This window comes from Capra hircus, chromosome 28 (genome assembly GCF_001704415.2).
Source record: "Capra hircus breed San Clemente chromosome 28, ASM170441v1, whole genome shotgun sequence".
NCBI classification, from domain to species: Eukaryota; Metazoa; Chordata; class Mammalia; order Artiodactyla; family Bovidae; genus Capra; species Capra hircus.
This window is the reverse complement of record NC_030835.1, coordinates 43,955,549-43,973,738: the sequence shown is the minus strand read 5'-3', so window position 1 is coordinate 43,973,738 and position 18,190 is coordinate 43,955,549. Positions and strand designations below refer to the sequence as shown.

General features: G+C 46.4%; 1 protein-coding gene across 1 annotated transcript in view; it reads left to right on the top strand.

Annotated features, from left to right (window-relative positions):
* RAB4A (RAB4A, member RAS oncogene family) overlaps positions 13,536 to 18,190 on the top strand; it is a 43,008-nt gene continuing 38,353 nt past the window's right edge. Inside the window, exon 1 of the mRNA XM_018042533.1 lies at positions 13,536 to 13,758. Coding sequence (XP_017898022.1) covers positions 13,728 to 13,758 — 31 coding nt within the window. The 5' untranslated portion in view covers positions 13,536 to 13,727. The remainder of the gene's footprint in view (positions 13,759 to 18,190) is intronic.

Here is an 18,190-nt window from a genome sequence, read left to right as displayed (position 1 = left end):
GACCTATATACTGTGTACTCTTGTGCGGCATTTGGGTGATGAAAAGTCTTACTTATGGGTTGAATTGTGTCCCCACCCCGACACCCGTATGTCGAAGTCCTAACCCCTAGTTCCTCAGAAAGTGAACTTTCGTTTAGGGTCGGGTTTGTTGCAGATGTAATTCGTTGAGGTCATCGGGGCAGGCCCCAGGTAGTGCTAGCGGTTAAGAACCCGCCTGCCAGCGCAGGAGACCTAAGAGATGTGGGTTCAGTCGCTGGGTTGGGAAGACCACCTGGAAAGGGCGTGGCAAACGACGCCGGCACTATTGCCTGGAGAATCCCGTAGACAGAGGAGTCTGTCGGACTGTAGCCTACGGGGTCTCAAAGAATCAAACATGGCTGAAGTGACCTGGCACACAAGCGGTAGGTTTAATTCAGTGTGACTGGCGCCCTTAAAGAAAGGGAAAATTTGGACACAGATACACACACAGGGAGCAGACCACGTGAAAATGAAGATGGGTGGGGGGCGGGGGGTGTCGATGACCACCAGAAGCTGAGAGCAGCGGGAACAGATCCCCCTGCACAGCCTCAAAGGAGGCCAACCCTGCCCACACCTTTATCCCTGTCGTGTTGCTGCCAAGACTGGGGGACAATAAACGCCTGCTATTTAAGCTTCCGAGTCTATGGAATTAATACTTCGTCACAACAGCCCTGGAAAATTCATAGAGGAATAGAGGTGCTATTTGGCACAGTTTTATTTGCACATCAAATAAATAGATGTGGAGAGCAACAGAAAATTCCTAGTTTGGAGGAGGGAGGGCAGGCTGCAGATGGAGGGTAAGGCAGGTGTCCTCACAGTGGGAAAATCTGCCCTGCCTGCTCTGCAGTTTCACAGAACAAATCATATTTTCCCATAGGAAAGCCAGTAATCTTCTACCAGAATTTCTTAAAAATCAGCCTAGAGAGGACTGGGAAAAAGCATGAAAGGGCTTTTAGGGTGGCATAAAGATTCTGTATCGTGATGGTTGCTGTTGGTTGTTCAGTTAAGTTTAGCCCAGTTCAGTCGCTCGGTCGTGTCCGACTCTTTGTGACCCCATGGACCCCATGGCTTCCGTGTCCATCACCAACCCCTGGAGCCTACTCAAACTCATGCCCATCACCTCAGTGGTGCCATCCAACCATCTCATCCTCTGTTGTCCCCTTCTCCTCCCACCTTCAATCTTTCCCAGCATCAGGGTCTTTTCAAATGAGTCAGCTCTTCCCATCAGTAGGCCAAATTATTGGAATTTCAGCTTCAGCATCAGTCCTTCCAATGAATATTCAGGATTGATTTCCCTTAGGATGGACAGGTTGGATCTCCTTGCAGTCCAAGGGACTCTTAAGAGTCTTCTCCAACACCACAGTTCAAAAGCTTCAATACTTCAGCACTCAGCTTTCTTTATAGTCCAACTCCCACATCCACACATGACTACTGGAAAAACCATAGCTTTGACTAGATGGACCTTTGTTGGCAAAGTAATGTCTCTGCTTCTTAATATGCTGTCTAGGTTGGTCATAGCTTTTCTTCCAGAGATCAAGCTTCTTTTAATTTCATGGCTGCAGTTACCATCTGCAGTGATTTTGGAGCCCCCCAAAATAAAGTCTCTCACTGTTTCCATTGTTTCCCCATCTGTTTGCCATGACGTGATGGGACCAGATGTCATGATCTCAGTTTTCTGAATGTTGAGCTTTAAGCCAACTTTTTCACTCTCCTCTTTTGCTTTCATCAAGAGGCTCTTTAGTTCTTCACTTTCTGCCAGAAGGGTGGTGTCATCTGCATATCTGAGGTTATTGAGATTTCTCCCGGCAATCTTGAGTCCAGCTTGTGCTTCATCCAGCCTGGCATTTCACATGATGTACTCTGCATATAAGTTAAATAAGCAGGGTGACATTATACAGCCTTGACGTCCTCCTTTCCCGATTTGGAACCAGTCTGTCGTTCCATGACCTGTTCTAACTGTTGCTTCCTGACCTGCATACAGATTTCTCAGGGGGCAGGTCAGGTGGTCTGGTATTCCCATCTCTTTCAGAATTTTCCACAGTTTGTTGTGATCCACACAGTCAAAGGCTTTGGCGTAGTCAATAAAGCAGAAGCAGATGTTTTTCTAGAACTCTTACTTTTTCGATCATCCAACAGATGTTGGCAATTTGATCTCTGGCTCCTCTCCCTTTTCTAAATCCAGCTTGAATTCTGGAAGTTCACGGTTCATGTACTGTTGAAGCCTGGCTTGGAGAATTTTGAGCATTACTTTGCAGCGTGTGAGATGAGTGCAATTGTGCGGTAGTTCAAGCATTCTTTGGCATTGTCTTTCTTTGGGACTGGAATGAAAACAGACCTTTTCCAGTCCTGTGGCCACTGCTGAGTTTTCCAAATTTGCTGGCATATTGAGTGCAGCACTTTCACAGCATCATCTTTCAGGATTTGAAATAGCTCAGCTAGAATTCCATCCCTTCCACTAGCTTTGTTCGTAGTGACACTGTGTAAGGCCCACTTGACTTGGCATTCCAGGATGTTTGGCTCTAGGTGAGTGATCACACCATCGTGATTATCTGGGTCATGAAGATCTTTTTTGTACAGTTCTTCTGTGTATTGCTACCATCTCTTTTTAATATCTTCTTCTACTAGGTCCATACCATTTCTGTCCTTTATTGTGCTCATCTTTGCATGAAATGTTCCCTTGGTTGTTATACAGCTATATAAAATTTGTCAAGACTCATTGAATTGTATATAAAACTGGTATATTTTGTTGCATGTAAATTATACCTCAGTAAAGCTGATTATTGGAGAAGGAAATGGCAACCCACTCCAGCAACCTTGCCTGAAAACTCCCATGGACACAGGAGCCTGGTGGGCTACAGTCCATCGAGCTGTAGAGAGTTGGACACGACTTAGCAACTAAACGACAGTGACGATGACCTGAATAAAGCTGATGCCGATGCTGAAGCTGAAGCTCCAGTATTTTGGTCACCTGATGCAAGCAGTCAACTTATTGGAAAAGTCCCTGATGCTGGGAAAGATTGAGGGCAGAAGGAGAAGAGGAAGACAGTGGATGAGATGGCTGGATGGCATCACTGATGCAATGGGACATGAATTTGGGAAAACTTCAGGAGATGGTGAGAGACAGGGGGGCCTGGTGTGCTTCAGTCCCTGGGGTTATAAAGAGTCAACACAACTGGTCAACTGAACAACAAGAAAGCTGATAACAGCTTCCCAGGTGATGCTAGTGGTAAAGAACCCACCTGCCAATGCAGGAGACATAAGAGACACAGGTTCAGTCTCTGGGTCGGGAAGATCCCCTGAAGGAGGGCATGGCAACCCACTGCAGTATTCCTGCCTGGAGAATCCCTTGGACAGATGAACCTGGCGGGCTATAGTCCATGGGTTGCAAAGAGTTGGACAGACTGAGGTGACTTAGCACACATGCACACAAAGCTGATTAAAGTAAAAATAAATCAGCCCAAAAAAGAAAATTCAGGTAAAATTAGTTTGGTGGTGATTGGGGAGAAAATCCAAAATAACAACAAAACAAAAAAAAAATGTTTAAAAAGCACTTAGTTTTGCAAACCATCTTTTAAGCAAGAAATCAGGCTAACAATTGGCCATTTGATTTGAAACATAGTATAGAAAGAAAGGGGCTTCCCTGGTGGCTGGGACAGTAAAGAATCTGCCTACAATGCAGGAGACCTGGGTTCTATCCCTTGGTCGGGAAGATCTCCTGGAGAAGAAAACGCAACCCACTCCAGTATCATCTATATGGTCACAAAGAGTCGAACACATCTGGGCAATTAACACACACATGTATTCGTGCTAAGTCGCTTCAGTTGCTTCCGACTCTTTGCGACCCTATGGACTATAGCCTTCGAGGCTCCTCTGTCTGCGGGATTCTCCAGGCAAGGTTACCGGAGTGGGTTGCTGTGCCCTCTTCCAGGGGATCTTCTTGACCGAGGGATGGAACCTGTATCTCTTACGTCTCCTGCATTGGCAAGCAGGTACTTTACTGCTAGCACCACCTGGGAAGCCCCTAACACACACACACACACACACACACACACACACACGCATGCACGCACACACATACACACACACACGCAAACACACACACACAGAAAGGAAATAGAAAAATAGAATAAGTATAATTCCATGGTATTTTAATCAGAAAAATGGAAAGAAAAAAAGTTTTGTAGTATCAGGCAGATAGTTAATCTGATACAGGAAATATAATAAAAAGAGGAACCAGAAAATCTTCTTCTGAAAAAAAAATAAAAGAATTCATGAATAATCCCTGAATATAAGTGTTATTAAATACAGAAATAAGCAGAGAAGCACCACCATTAGAACTAATGGAAGGTTCACTGGCAAGTTTCCAACAACAAGAGGAAGGTGGGGAATGGCCTTGCACCCACAGCTCCGTCCTCACCTGCACACTGTCCGCTGTGCACTCGTACACAGCATTTGCCATATATCCTGGTCAGGTCGACAAGTCGGTGGCTTTTAGGGGAAGTCCAAAGCCTTGAGCTCGGTCTTCAGTGTCTACTCTGTCTCACAACCAGAAGTGCTCCCATAAACTCTCCCTCTCACATCTCCATACATTCAACATGGTGGTGCCCAAGCAAACCTGGATTGGCATATCCTTGGCTGTAAAGGAGGGTGGCAAGCGCTACCTGGGCAGGTGCTGTGGGGGTCAAGGGAAGAGACAGCCCCCACACAGGGCATTGTTTTCTCAGGTTCCCCTACTTGAAACAATTTAATGCCTTTTCAAGTCATGCTTCTGTGTTTTTGATTGCTTTTATACTGCATTTTTTCCTCTTACCCAGATTATAGATAAAAGGAAGACATGTCTAGTTTAGTTTGGCTTTCAAGAAAAATCCCAACATTGCTACATACTGGCAGTGAGAACTGAGGCAAAATACATATCCATTTGGACCTTTAATTCCTGACCTGCAAAATGCGATGATACCTACCTGATGAGTTTGTTGTGACGACTGGGCTTTATAATACATGTAAAGCACTTAACACTACATCTGATGCTTAAGTCCTCAATAAATAGTATTAGATGATACTTTCAAATGGCTTTCTTGCAATCTTTCCATAGTTACATAGTGGCATATAAAACACTGACTTTTAAATTTCCCATAAATCAACAAGTTTAAAATTAAGTTCATTATATTAAATTAATCCAAATTAATACAGAGCTTCTGAGTTTTATTCCAGTCATTCCCCATTCAACAGCTTTTTAATTATTGAAGCTATGTGACCAGCACTATTTTAGGTATGAGGATAGAACAGGAAATAAGATGAATACATCCCCTTCCTTTACAGAGCTTACAGCCTAGAGGACAGCAGACAATATATTAGTACTAATAATTCATGCACAGGGTAAATGCTGCGGTTGTGTGTGGGGGGGACAAAGTAGGAGATGAAAGTGAGGGCCTGAAAGTGAGGTGACATATAAGCAGAAAACATGAAGCTTCTGGAGGTATAAGCATGGACATGTCTGGGACAAGAGCATTCCATGCAGAGGGAAGAATACGTGCAAAGGCCCTGAGGCCAGAGAATGCCTGGTGTGTTCAAGACACAACAAGAAGATCTGTGTGATCAGACCCAAGAGATTACTTGTGGGGGTGGGGGTGGGAGGAGAGCATCAGAGGAGAGGCAGACATACAGCCCTGGCAAGTGATGAGAGGAAGGGTTCTGAGTAGAGCATGATCACCCCCCCCACCCCACCATTATCAGCTGCTGTAAAGGATTGTTCTTTATGTTTTGCTTCAGTTCAGTTCAGTCACTCAGGCTTCTCCAACTCTTTGCAACCCCAGGGACTGCAGCACACCAGGCCTCCCTGTCCAACATGAATTGCCAGAGTTTACTCAAACTCATGTGCATTGAGTCAGTGATGCCATCCAACCATCCCATCCTCTGTCATCCCCTTCTTCTCCTGCCTTCAGTCTTTCCCAGCATCAGGGTCTTTTCAAATGAGTCAACTCTTCACATTAGGTGGCCAAAGTATTGGAGTTTCAGCTTCAGCATCAGTCCTTCCAATGAACACCCAGGACTGATCTCCTTTAGGATGGACTGGTTGGCTCTCCTTGCAGTCCAAGGGACTCTCAAGAGTCTTCTCCAATACCACAGTTCAAAAATATCAATTCTTCAGTGCTCAGCTTTCTTTATGGTCCAACTCTCACATCCTTATATGACTATTGGGAAAACCATAGCTTTGACTAGACGGACCTTTGTTGGCAAAGTAATGTCTCTGCTTTTTAATAAGCTATATGTTTTGCTTCAGTTCAGTTACTCAGTCGTGTCTGACTCTTTGTGACCCCATGAATCGCAGCACGCCACGCCTCCCTGTCCATCACCAACTCCCGGAGTTCACTCAGACTCATGTCCATCGAGTCGGTGATGCCATCCAGCCATCTCATCCTCTGTCGTCCCCTTCTCCTCCCGCCCCCAATCCCTCCCAGCGTCAGAGTCTTTTCCAATGAGTCAACTCTTCACATGAGGTGCCCAAAGTACTGGACTTTCAGCTTTAGCATCATTCCTTCCAAAGAACACCCAGGACTGATCTCCTTTAGGATGGACTGGTTGGATCTCCTTGCAGTCCAAGAGACTCTCAAGAGTCTTCTCCAACACCACGGTTCAAAAGCATCTCTACATTTTAATAGGCTTGCTCCAGTAGCTGTATAGAAAGTAGAAGGCAGGGAGGTCAGGAGAGATGCAGAGAGGCCAGTAAAGAGCAGAGGGCACATGGGGAGGGGCAGCAAAGATGATAACGGTGGAGCCCAGGAGACTCGCTGAGGGTCAAACGCAGGCACCAGTGACAGTGGGGTCGAGGACTGCGAGGGTTTGTCCTGAGCAAACTGCTGTGCGCTGAGGCAGGAAAGCCCACAGAGGGCACGGGTGTGTTGAGAACTTTGATGTTTGGGTTTTATTTTGTGGGTATTAAGAAACCTCATACTTGTTTAAGTGAGAGATATCAACTGATTGTATACAGAAGGCAAGAGGAAGATCTGGAAGGATCAACTTGGCAAGATATTTAAAGCCCTGCGACCAGATGAGATCAACTAGTGAGGGAGCGAGTGAGGATAAGAGGCCAAGTGCTGAACGTGGTACACACACACCCAAGATCCACTTCCAGAGATGAAACTGCAATGTCTGAAATAGAGAATACCCTGGATGGGATTGAGAGCAGATGAAACACTGCAAGAAAGATCAGTGACTTTAAAGACAGGACAACAAAAATTATCCAAAATGAAACACAGAAAGAAAGACTGGCCAGAAATGAACAGAGCAGCCATTAACTGGAACAAATTCAAATATATATGTGGTCTAAGTCATCAGTGCAGAAGAAGGGGAGGAGAAGAAAGAATATCTGAAGAAATAATGGCTGAAAAACTTCCAAATCTGATAAAAGCTAGAAACTCATACACACACATACCTAAAGAAGTTTAATGAAACCGGAGGACAAAATCCACGAAGAAAACCACACCAAAGCACATTGCAGCACATCATAATCAAAGTGCTTAAACCAGAAATGAAGATAAAATCTCAAGTACTGGCAGAGATAAAAGACACCTTGCCTACAAAGGTATGAAGATAGGAGTGGCAACAGACTTCTGACCAGAAACAACATAAGCCAAAGAACATTTTAATAGGGGGAAAAACACATTAATTTAGAAATAAAAACTTATCAAAAATATTCAAAAACAGAGATGAAATAAAGACGGTTTTAGACATACATAAGCTGAAAGAACTCATCACCAGCAGATCTGTGCTTCAAGATCCACTAGGAAAGTCCTGCAGGCAAAAGGGGAATCACAGCAGTAGAGATCTGCATTCTCACTAGGGACTGGGAAATCCTAGATATGCTACCTATGGGCTCAGTATGAAATGCTTGCTTTTATTGTTGAATAAGGAATTTGCTGGAAAATGTGGTGAAACATACAGTGGAATATATAGGCAGGAGATTCTGACATGTGCTACAACAGGGATGAGCCTGGAAGACGTGATGCTCAGTGGAATAAGCCAGTCACAAAATGACAAATGTGTGATTGCATTCACAGGACGCAGTCAAATTTGTAGACAGAGAAATGGAAAGGTCGTTGTCTGGGGTAGGGGCTGAGGGGAAGGGGAGTCAGTGTTTAATGGGTGCAGTTACACTTTTGCAAGATGGAAAGAATTTTGTGAATGGAGGGTGTGATGGCTAAACACTGTAAATAGAGGTGACCCTGGAACACTGCAGGTTTGAACTGCATGGGTCTACTTATATATGGATTTTTTCAATAAATACACAGTGGACCCCCCCCCTGCCCCCCATAGGCATGGGTTTCACATCCACAGATTCCACCAACCACTGATTGAAATTTTCCTCTGTGGTTGGTTCAATCTGTGGCTGTGGAACCACAGAAACAGAGGACCAACTGCACCACATCATTTTATCCAAAGGAGCTGAGCATCCATGGATTTGGATATCCACAGGGGCTGCTGAGACCAATCCCCCACAGTCACAGAGGGCCTGAATGACTGAACTGTACTCTTCAAGTCAGACGGTTGAGATGGTCAATTTCATGAGAGGAACTTTATCACAGTTTTAAAAAGAGAGTAAACTGGCTGCTTAAAGCAAAACTAGTCACAACATGTGTGGGGTGTATAAGAAATGTGAGGCAGAAGATGTACCGCACAGTGGGTGGGGAAGTTAGGGGTGAGCTGCTGGGAGCAGAAAGTGGACAGTGACGAGGGAAAGAATTTACTACAAAATGCTTCGTTTCAGAAAATCTGCTGCTTATGGTATTTTTGGCTGCCCTGGGTTTTCGTTGCTACACGGGCTTGTTCTCTAGTTGCAGCAAGCAGGGGCTACTCTCCAGCAGCGGTGTGAGGGCTGCTCAGTGCAGGGGCCTCTCCTGTTGCAGAGCAAGGGCTTCAGGGAGCTCTGGCCTCGTTAGCTGTGGCTCCCGAGCTCTAGAGCACAAGCGCAATAGCTGCGGCACACAGGCCCAGCTGCCCCTCGGCACGTGGGATCCTCCCAGACCTGGGCCTGAGCCTGTGTCTCCTGTATCGGCAGGCGGACTCTTTAACATCAAGCTACCAGTGAAGCCCCAAGCGAAGTGAAGTGATTGCTGCTCAGTCATGCCTGACTCTTGGTGACCCCATGGACTGTAGCCCACCAAGCTCCTCTGGCCATGGGATTCTCCAGGCAAGAATACTGGAGTGGGTAGCCATTCCCTTCTCCAGGGGATCTTTCCAACCCAGGGATTGAACCCAGGGCTCCTGCATTGCAGGCAGATTCTTCATCTGAGCCACCAGGGAAGCCCCAAGACCTAAAACAACCACTAAACAACCACTAAAGACCCTAAAACAACCACGAACATAATCTCACAAGTACTTACTCCTAATAAGCAAAAAGCAAATGAAACAGAACCATTAAAAAAATGCCTCTGTGCAACTTAAAGGCTTGGAAGCAGGGACATCCAAGTAGCACTAACAGGCATACACAGACACCAAAAATTATTGAGGTGTGTAGTTTAAATGTCAGCTACACTTCAGTGCAATTGTTCAAAATAAAAGCAGAATGAGCTGCCTGCACAGGTGAGAGCTCCCAGTGATGGCAGTGGCAGGGGAGGGCAGGGAAACGTCTCTCCACAACCCTCTTCTCTCTTCCTGGAGCAAGAATGACACTGTGCTCTCCGCCTGAGCTGTAACCACATCACTTGCTTTGGCCTGTGAAATGTCAATGAAAGTGATTCTGTCAGCTCCCTGTTGGTCCTCACAAGCTAATCATGTGGCGCCATGTCCTTCTTCTGCCCCAGAGATGGTGGGAGTACATGTGCAGCTGAGCCTTGGGTCAGCCTGGGTCTGCCAACAGCTTGCAGAGCCGAGTCTCTGCCAGGACGAGGGAGCGAGGCAGGCAGGCTGAGGGAGAGATGGCCTTCACAGATGTGTTGGCGTCTCTCTGTTACTATCACTGACTTAGCCCATGCTGACTGAATATGCCCTGACACCACACATATCCCATTACAGAGGTAGCCCTGTTTGGCCCTAGAAGGCAAACCAGCCCAGCAGCTTCTGCGGGCTCCTCCACCTTAAAAATATGAGTTATATGTCACAGGTGTCACCAGCCTGAGTGTTTAACTAAGGGACCTTTTCAAGACTCCACCAACCCGTGGAGAACTTGGCACCCTCTCACAGTATCATCCAGATACTTCTGACTCCCCAAACACTCAAACACAAGCTGGCTCCTGTTCTTCGGTTCCGGTTACCAAGGAAAGTCACTGTGACACAGACCGTGACCAGTGCCTTCCGCCAAGCCTGGCACTGCCAAGATGCCACGTCCTTTTGTTCCCGGTGTCACTGCTCCCCAAAATGTCAGGGTCGTGCAGGATTCTCATCCCTAGATCTTTCTAAGGTCCCCTCCAGGGGACTAGGCCACTGTTCCAGGTCCGGCCCTGTGCCTAGGAGCCCGTCTGTCCCACTGTTCCCCACACCACCTCCCCGCCCATGCGGGCTTCTGCCAGTCCTGGGGAACGGGACTTTTTGGGAGCCTGGCAGTCTCCAAAGCTCCTAATTGCTTGTTAAATGTGAGGCATGTCAGGGAAAAAGAGGAAAGTGTTCACTGACCTGAGGAGGAGGCAGCATCTATTTTGGAAGAAATCCTTCTCCTTTCATTTCCCTCAGAAGTATCTCCAGTGTGCCTTGGCTTATGGAAGCCTTCCGTGAGGAGAAAGAAGAAAATAGCTGAAGAAAACACAAATTAATTTTGTGGTAAGTTTCCCTTACACACAATCATCAGTACCTCAGAATCAAAGCAGTCTCCAAGAACACTTAGGAGAAACGTATTTTTCTCTCGAAGATTCAAAAGTTGCTGAGATGCAATCACCTTTCACATTATTATTGAAGTAAGCCTGGCTCCTTCAAACCTCAGTTCTTGAGTATTTCCCCTTCCAGTTGTGATGTTTGGCTTTATATTTGCAAACTAAAACAAAAATGGCTTCTCTGGGTGTTTTTTCCAAAACAAACAATCTTTCCTGAAGGCCCAACTAAGTATTCGTCTTCTAAGGAAAACTGCTCTCATTTTTTAAATAGTCATTTAATTTTTATTTCTATCACCATGTCCAGGCTTCACAATTCATCAGGTCCAGCTTCAATAACTCATTGATTTCTTTCTTATCATCTACAGAAGTTCCTGACAAGAACGCTTAAATGTAAAGAACGGATCACTCTCTTTCTTCTGAAATAGCTCTAATCACAGTAAGACTACTATCCTCAGGAGTGTAGATCAAACCTAACCTGAAGAAAGCAACAATGAGTTCCAGCCACTGAACCAGGGATATATACAAAACAATCCTAGAGAATTACATTCCTACCACATTGCCTCTTAAGAAACCTGTATGCAGTTCAGGAAGCAACAGTGAGAACTGGACATGGAACAACAGACTGGTTCCAAATAGGAAAAGGAGTACGTCAAGGCTGTATATTGTCACCCTGCTTATTTAACTTATATGCAGAGTACATCATGAGAAACGCTGGGCTGGAAGAAGCACAAGCTGGAATCAAGATTGCTGGGAGATATATCAATAACCTCAGATGTGCAGATGATACCACCCTTATGGCAGAACATGAAGAGGAACTAAAAAGTCTCTTGATGAAAGTGAAAGAGGAGAGTGAAAACGTTGGCTTAAAGCTCAACATTCAGAAAACAAAGATCATGGCATCCGGTCCCATCACTTCATGGCAAACAGATGGGGAAACAGTGTCAGATTTTATTTTGGGGGGCTTCAAAATCACTGCAGATGGTGACTGCAGCAATGAAATTAAGATGCTTACTCCTTGGAAGCAAAGTTATGACCAACCTAGATAGCATATTCAAAAGCAGAGACATTACTTTGCCAACAAAGGTCCATCTAGTCAAGGCTATGGTTTTTCCTGTGGTCATGTATAGATGTGAGAACTGGACTGTGAGGAAAGCTGAGCGCCAAAGAACTGATGCTTTTGAACTGTGGTGTTGGAGAAGACTCTTGAGAGTCCCTTGGACTGCAAGGAGATCCAACCAGTCCATTCTGAAGGAGATCAGCCCTGGGATTTCTTTGGAAGGACTGATGCTAAAGCTGAAACTCCAGTACTTTGGCCACCTCATGCGAAGAGTTGACTCATTTGGAAAAGACTTTGATGCTGGGAGATATTGGGGGGAGGCGGAGAAGGGAACAACAGAGGATGAGATGGCTGGATGGCATCACCAACTCAATGGAGGGGAGTTTGAGTGAACTCTGGGAGTTGGTGATGGACAGGGAGGCCTGGCGTGCTGCAACTCATGGGGTCACAAAGAGGCGGACATGACTGAGTGACTGAACTGAACTGAACCACATTGCCCAGCGGGTAGGGGGCGTGGGGAGGGCTCCTCCGTGATGTAGAAGCAGAGTATCTCTTTTCTAGGAGAATCAGAGAGGGAACCATGTAGAGCCAGATGGCCGCTGGGGAGGAGAGGAATGACCGTAGGGAAGGACCGATGCCAGTTTGGAGGACAGACTCAAATGGACTTGAATAAAATGTATTTTATGGCATCACCCTCACCATCCAAGTCACTTGGAAGCTTAGCCAGGGCATACCTTCAGTATTCTACTGTGTCTTTTGAACAAGGTTGAGTCTTATACGATACCACGTGGTCCTGATCATGCTCCAATGGAGCAAAATCCCCCAAAATCTCTTCCCGTTTATCACTACATTGACAACAGAAGGGGATTCTGAATTCAGCTGTGCTCTTTACATCAAAATATTCAACCAACGACTCCTACCCGTAGAAAATGCACCCGCGGCTGAGCGCCGAGAGATGCTTCCTGTCCAAAGCCACATTCCCCTAAAGTGGAGTGCGGAGGGGCGACGACTACAGTTTTCTAGGGACTCCTCTCCACAGGTACATCCTGAGATTTTGTCAGCTTTCCCCAGACGCCAGCTCAGCCCCACCGGCGAGGCCCCCGCGGGTTAGGAGTGAAAGAAAGCTCCATCCCCGGCAGGCCAGCCTGCCTCCCAGCCGGCAGCGCTGGCCTCCCGCTGGACACCTGCGGCCACCGCCTCCTAGTCACACATTCACCCCGACCCGGGTTGATCATTGCAGCTCAGAGGAAGTCCTTCGTTGGCCGAGTGCCCCAGATGACGACGACCACGTCTTTGCGGAGGCGGCCCACCTGGCAAAGGGCGGCCTGCCTCTCCAAGGCGGGCACTCAGCCTCCTCTGTGAGGGAGCGGACCCTGATGGCTCAGCCCCGGACACCCCCAGCCCCTCCCGGTCACCTCCGGGCCTGCAGGCCGCCGATGGCTCCCCACCCTTGCAGCCACTGCGGGGGCCGCCCGCACCCCTCCGCCCGCCCCCGCGCGCCCCGCCCCGGCTCCGCTGCGCCCCTCGGCCGGACCCGCCCCAGCCGCCCCGCGCGCTCCCCCAGCGAGCGCCGGGTCTCCGCCCCTCCCCTCCCGGCCGCCCCTCCCCTCCCCTCCCCTCCCCTCCGCGTCCGGACAGCGGGGCGGGGCCGTGCGCCTGCGCGGAGCCCGCAGTCCGGCGGGGCCGCAGCAGCCGGGGGCCGGCAGTTGCCGTGGGGACCGCGGGCCCCTCCCTCCTCCGCTCCCTGCCCCTCGCGTTCCCCACCGAGGCGCGGCCGACTCCCCGGCCTCCCTGCCGCCGGCCCGGCGGAGCCGCAGCGGCGCCCCGCGAGAGGCGCAGCCGCTCCCAAGATGTCGCAGACGGCCATGTCCGAGACCTACGGTACGGGGCGGGGGGCGCGGGCCGGGGCCGGGGGCGTGGGGACCGGGATCCCAGTGCTGGGGCGCGGCCGCCCGAGGGTAGCCCGGCTATGTGATCTGCTTCTCCGAGGGTCTGCCTGCTGCTTCTCCGCGTACTTGCCGGTAGGGTTTCCGTTTCTTGGTCTGATGTTAGTTCAGGGTTTAGGGAAGCCCATTAGAGACTGCGATGCTGTCCCCAGCGAGGGATGTGAAGGACTTGGGACGACGCCTGCAGTTGAGTGTGTTCTTCGACTCTTCCACTTTGACCTTTCCTTGCTTGAAATTCCTTCCTTTGCACGCAAATTACAAGGACTTATGGACAGGCATTTCTTCCTTCCGAGACCTTTCAAGCTGTGTGGTGGCTGTTTATAAATGTGTCTTTGCAAGACTATAAACACCTCGGAAGCAGAGCCTATTCTGCTTGATCTTTGCTTCTTCTGTAGCACTCACACCCGAAGGCAGCCAGCAGACATTTTTATTTTAATAAACGAAAGCCTTCCCAATTCCTAATCTGTGTGTTTTTGTCCTGCGTGGTAAAAATAAACAATAGAGTACATCTCTGCTTTGTATCAAGGTTTACTAGTGTTTACTAGTCTGGAGTCACTCTGAGATTGGGCATTCTTAGATTAAGTCTGATTTTGATTTTACAGCCCCAGGGAGGGGCTCGAGTTCAAAAACATTACCTCTAGTCAAATTCGTCATGTCTTCTTCCGTGTGCCCTGGCGTGCTGCCACTTTCTGTCAGCAGATAGGTGTGGACCAGCTTTACGGGCTGGTGTGGTTTCCAACACTGCAAGGTACCCACCTGCACTGTTCTGGTCTTGGCAAGCTAGTCTATTGGGGGATACAGTGTTAATCCACTTATGATACTAATGAATATTAAAAAAAAAAAAAAAAAAACCCAGGCTGGAGTTCTGAAGGAATATGGTCTCTGAACGTATGTTAAAAAGAAATGTGACTCAGACCTGAGGCACAGAGGCATTAACTGGTCTACAAGTGCCCAGGCCCTGAGGGATCCGGGATGCCTGTAAGAGGACTGTGGTTGAGGCCCCTCAAGCACCCAGGCATTTGCTCCACCTTCAGCCACTCCTGTGCCTGGTACGTGCCTTGTTCTTGGTAACACTTGGAGCAAGACAGCTATTCCTAGAAGGTTTAGGGAGTCGGAAACCACACCCCTGGCTTGTAAGGATCAGTGTTGTCAGAGCTTCTAATGTTACTATACTTGCCACATCCACGTGGTCTGCCTCTGTGTAGAGAACTGTAGTCAGATTTCCTAAAAAAAAAAAAAAAAAAAAAATCCATTTCTCCAGCAAGTGTTGGTTATGCTTTTGCTTTTTCTTTATTTTTCAAGTGCTCCTTTCCCCACGCTTTTTTTTTCCTCTCTGACCTGGAGAAGGAGCACATGGGAGCAGTGGAAAGTCAAGTAAGAAACCAAGTGGGGTTATGAGTTAGGAGGAGGACTGAAAGATGGAGTTTTTATGTTTCATCTGTCTCATGTGAAACATGCATGCTAAATTGCTTCAGTCGTGTCTGACTCTTTGTGACCCAATGGACTGTAGCCTGCCAGGCTCCTCTGTCCATGGGATTCTCCAGGCAAGAATTCTGGAGTGGGTTGCCATTTTCTCTGAAGTGGAGACACCATATTTTGTATGAAATGATAACCTTGATAAAACATGGTGTCTCCATTTCAGACAGAGCTCATCGAGCATCACAGGTCAACTGATCAAATTCTGTTCATCAGGCTTTGACCTTTATTCCTCTTATTTCATGGTGGCTTCCAAATATGTTTTTAGTTTTTACTCACTAATTGTAGTCCTTCCCTCTAATAGAAGAAATTAAGTGAAACACATAGAAATTTAGTTTTAGCAAGAGCAGTGTGGCACTTCACAGTGCTAACCCAAAATAAAAGTCACCCCAAACCAAGCTATCACCTTCACTTATCATTGGTAGGTTTGCATAGCATTGTTTCCCAGATGGAAAACAGTTTCCCTCCTTTCAGACGTTTGCCTGTTAGGTAGGTGGTAAAGGAATGCTTTCCTGATCTTTAAACTCCTTAGTACTCTGTGCTCACTTTCTCTCTTCTGGAAAAGGAATCTCTGTAGTTTGCCAGGGATATGATGAAAAATGAAGAACTGTTGCTTACCAGTATACTGTTAATGACTATACGTTCATGAGCTGTGTCTGCATGCCTTTTAGCTTCTTAAGGCAGTGTTTCACCTTCCAGTGACTAGTGTTCAACATTTTGCTGCTCCAGAAACACCAAGCACATGAAAACCATACCTTATGTAATACTTTATGTAATATTGCAATACAACATTGAAATCTCAAACATACCGGTTTCTGACTGAAAGCTCCTGCTGATTATCCCTAAACAGTGCTTCACAAATACCGTTAGATTCACAGCATTCTTAAAGGCCTGGCCAGTTGATGTGGCTTGGGACTTCCCAAGGAGATTGATTGGCTGATCACAGATTGGCTTTAGGTGATTTCTGATGCCAAGGTTTGTGAGACAAAAACTCACAAATCAAATATTAATATCAAGCACTGATGTTCAGAAAGGAGCTAAAAAGTATAAGTGGTATAGAAGATGCTAGAAATTTTAAAAAAAAAAAAAGGTTTAAGGGCTGGGGCAGTTTGAGAATGAGGAAAAAAATCTAAGCCAAATCTCTATACACACTGTAATTTATGCATTCTACCATGACAATTTATGAAGCAAGAACACAAATTGTTGGTCCTGTACTAGCTTTATTACAATGTACTCTTAATATTTTTATTTTGTGCTTTAGTTTGAAAGTATTACAGTATTTACCATATAATTTTGAGAATTATCAGGATATTTTCTTTTTAAAATGTATGATTGTATGCTGCTATGGGTTGAATTGTATCCCCCAAAAGGTATGTTCAGGTCCTAAGCCCAGGCACCCTGTGAATGTGACCTTGTTTGGAAACAGGGTCTTTACAGGTGTAATTAGGTTCAGATGAGGTCATGTCCGGTTAGGGTGAGCTCTCATGCACTGGAGTTCTTGTAAGATGAGAGGAATTTGGATGTGGACTCACGCAGGAAGGAATGTGGTTTGAAGAACTATAAGCCCAGGACCGCCAAGAGTGGCCAGCAGCCACCAGAAGCTAGGAAGAGGCAAGGAGGGAGCCCTTTCCTGGAGTCCTCAGAGAGGCTGACGGGCAACTTGACTTTGGACTTCTAGCCTAAAACTATGAAGACTACGAAATAAGCGATCCAGTTTGTGGAATTTTGTTATAGCAGCCACAGGAAACCAATACATAGTAGTCAAAATATGATTCAAGAAGAAATTTAGTCTTGATAAGGCAAAGTGGAGTAAACAGAATATTCTAGGCACAGGACATACGTCTTCAAATTCACCTTGGTTCCAGTGAAGTATGAGATAACCTGCTGTTAAGGAGATCACTTAATTGCCATTACTGTATTTTGTTAGGGCATATAAAAAATGTCAACAGAGGAAGCATGTGACCTCAGAATAAAGGACATTTCCCTAAAGTGGATGAATTTGTCATTTTAAGTGTTTGTATTTTTGTCACCATGGAAAATTGGTGAACAAAGACCAGAATTTGGGGAATACTACCACCGTGGTTCTCAACTGCACGTGCCCACTGGTGTGTTTAAGATGCACATTCTGGTTTTGCATATTCACTTCTGCACCTGCCCAGCTCCCTGGCCATGCAGGTGCTGTTGGTCTAAAGAGCACAATTGCATTATCAGGGCACTATTCTGTGTGGTGCCTCCAGGCCATGGAATTTTGAAAACATTGGTCTTTGAGAAATCAAAAGTTTATGAGAATTTTTCATGGTCATTTGAACTGTGAGGCACTCCAGTCTTTGCCTGTTACTTGCCTTTCTCTGAAGTCTCCTAAATATTTCTAGCCACATCAGTCCTTCAAGCTAAATACCTTTGTTTTCAACTTCCTACCTACTTCTTCCATGTGGATGGGCTAGGGGTAGCCTGGCCTATGTCCCAAATCCAGCTGATTACTCATTGCTATTCCACAGAATCTTGTTTTCCCCATTTTCTTAGGAGGTAATCTTTGCTCTGAATATTTTTGGGAATAAGAAGGAAGCTGAAGTTTCTTTGTTTTTTTCCTTTTCTCTTAAACCATCCTCTAGAAATTGCTCAGACTGATGTAATAGATTTTTGTTCCCACTTCTAATAACCATTAGAATACTCGCCAGGGAAAATAGTTTGAGGGAAAACCTTTGATTCCTATGCATCCTGTAACACTTGTCTTTGGATGTCACAGCTTTCCCTGCCAGTCTCATCTTGGTAATGGACTGAGTTCTGTGTGTTTGATCAATACTTTTGCTTCTCTTTAGCTGTGAATCAAAACCTGAAGTGATGTGCAGGGTACTGTCATTTAAGAGCTGGATCAAGAAGGACAGATGTAG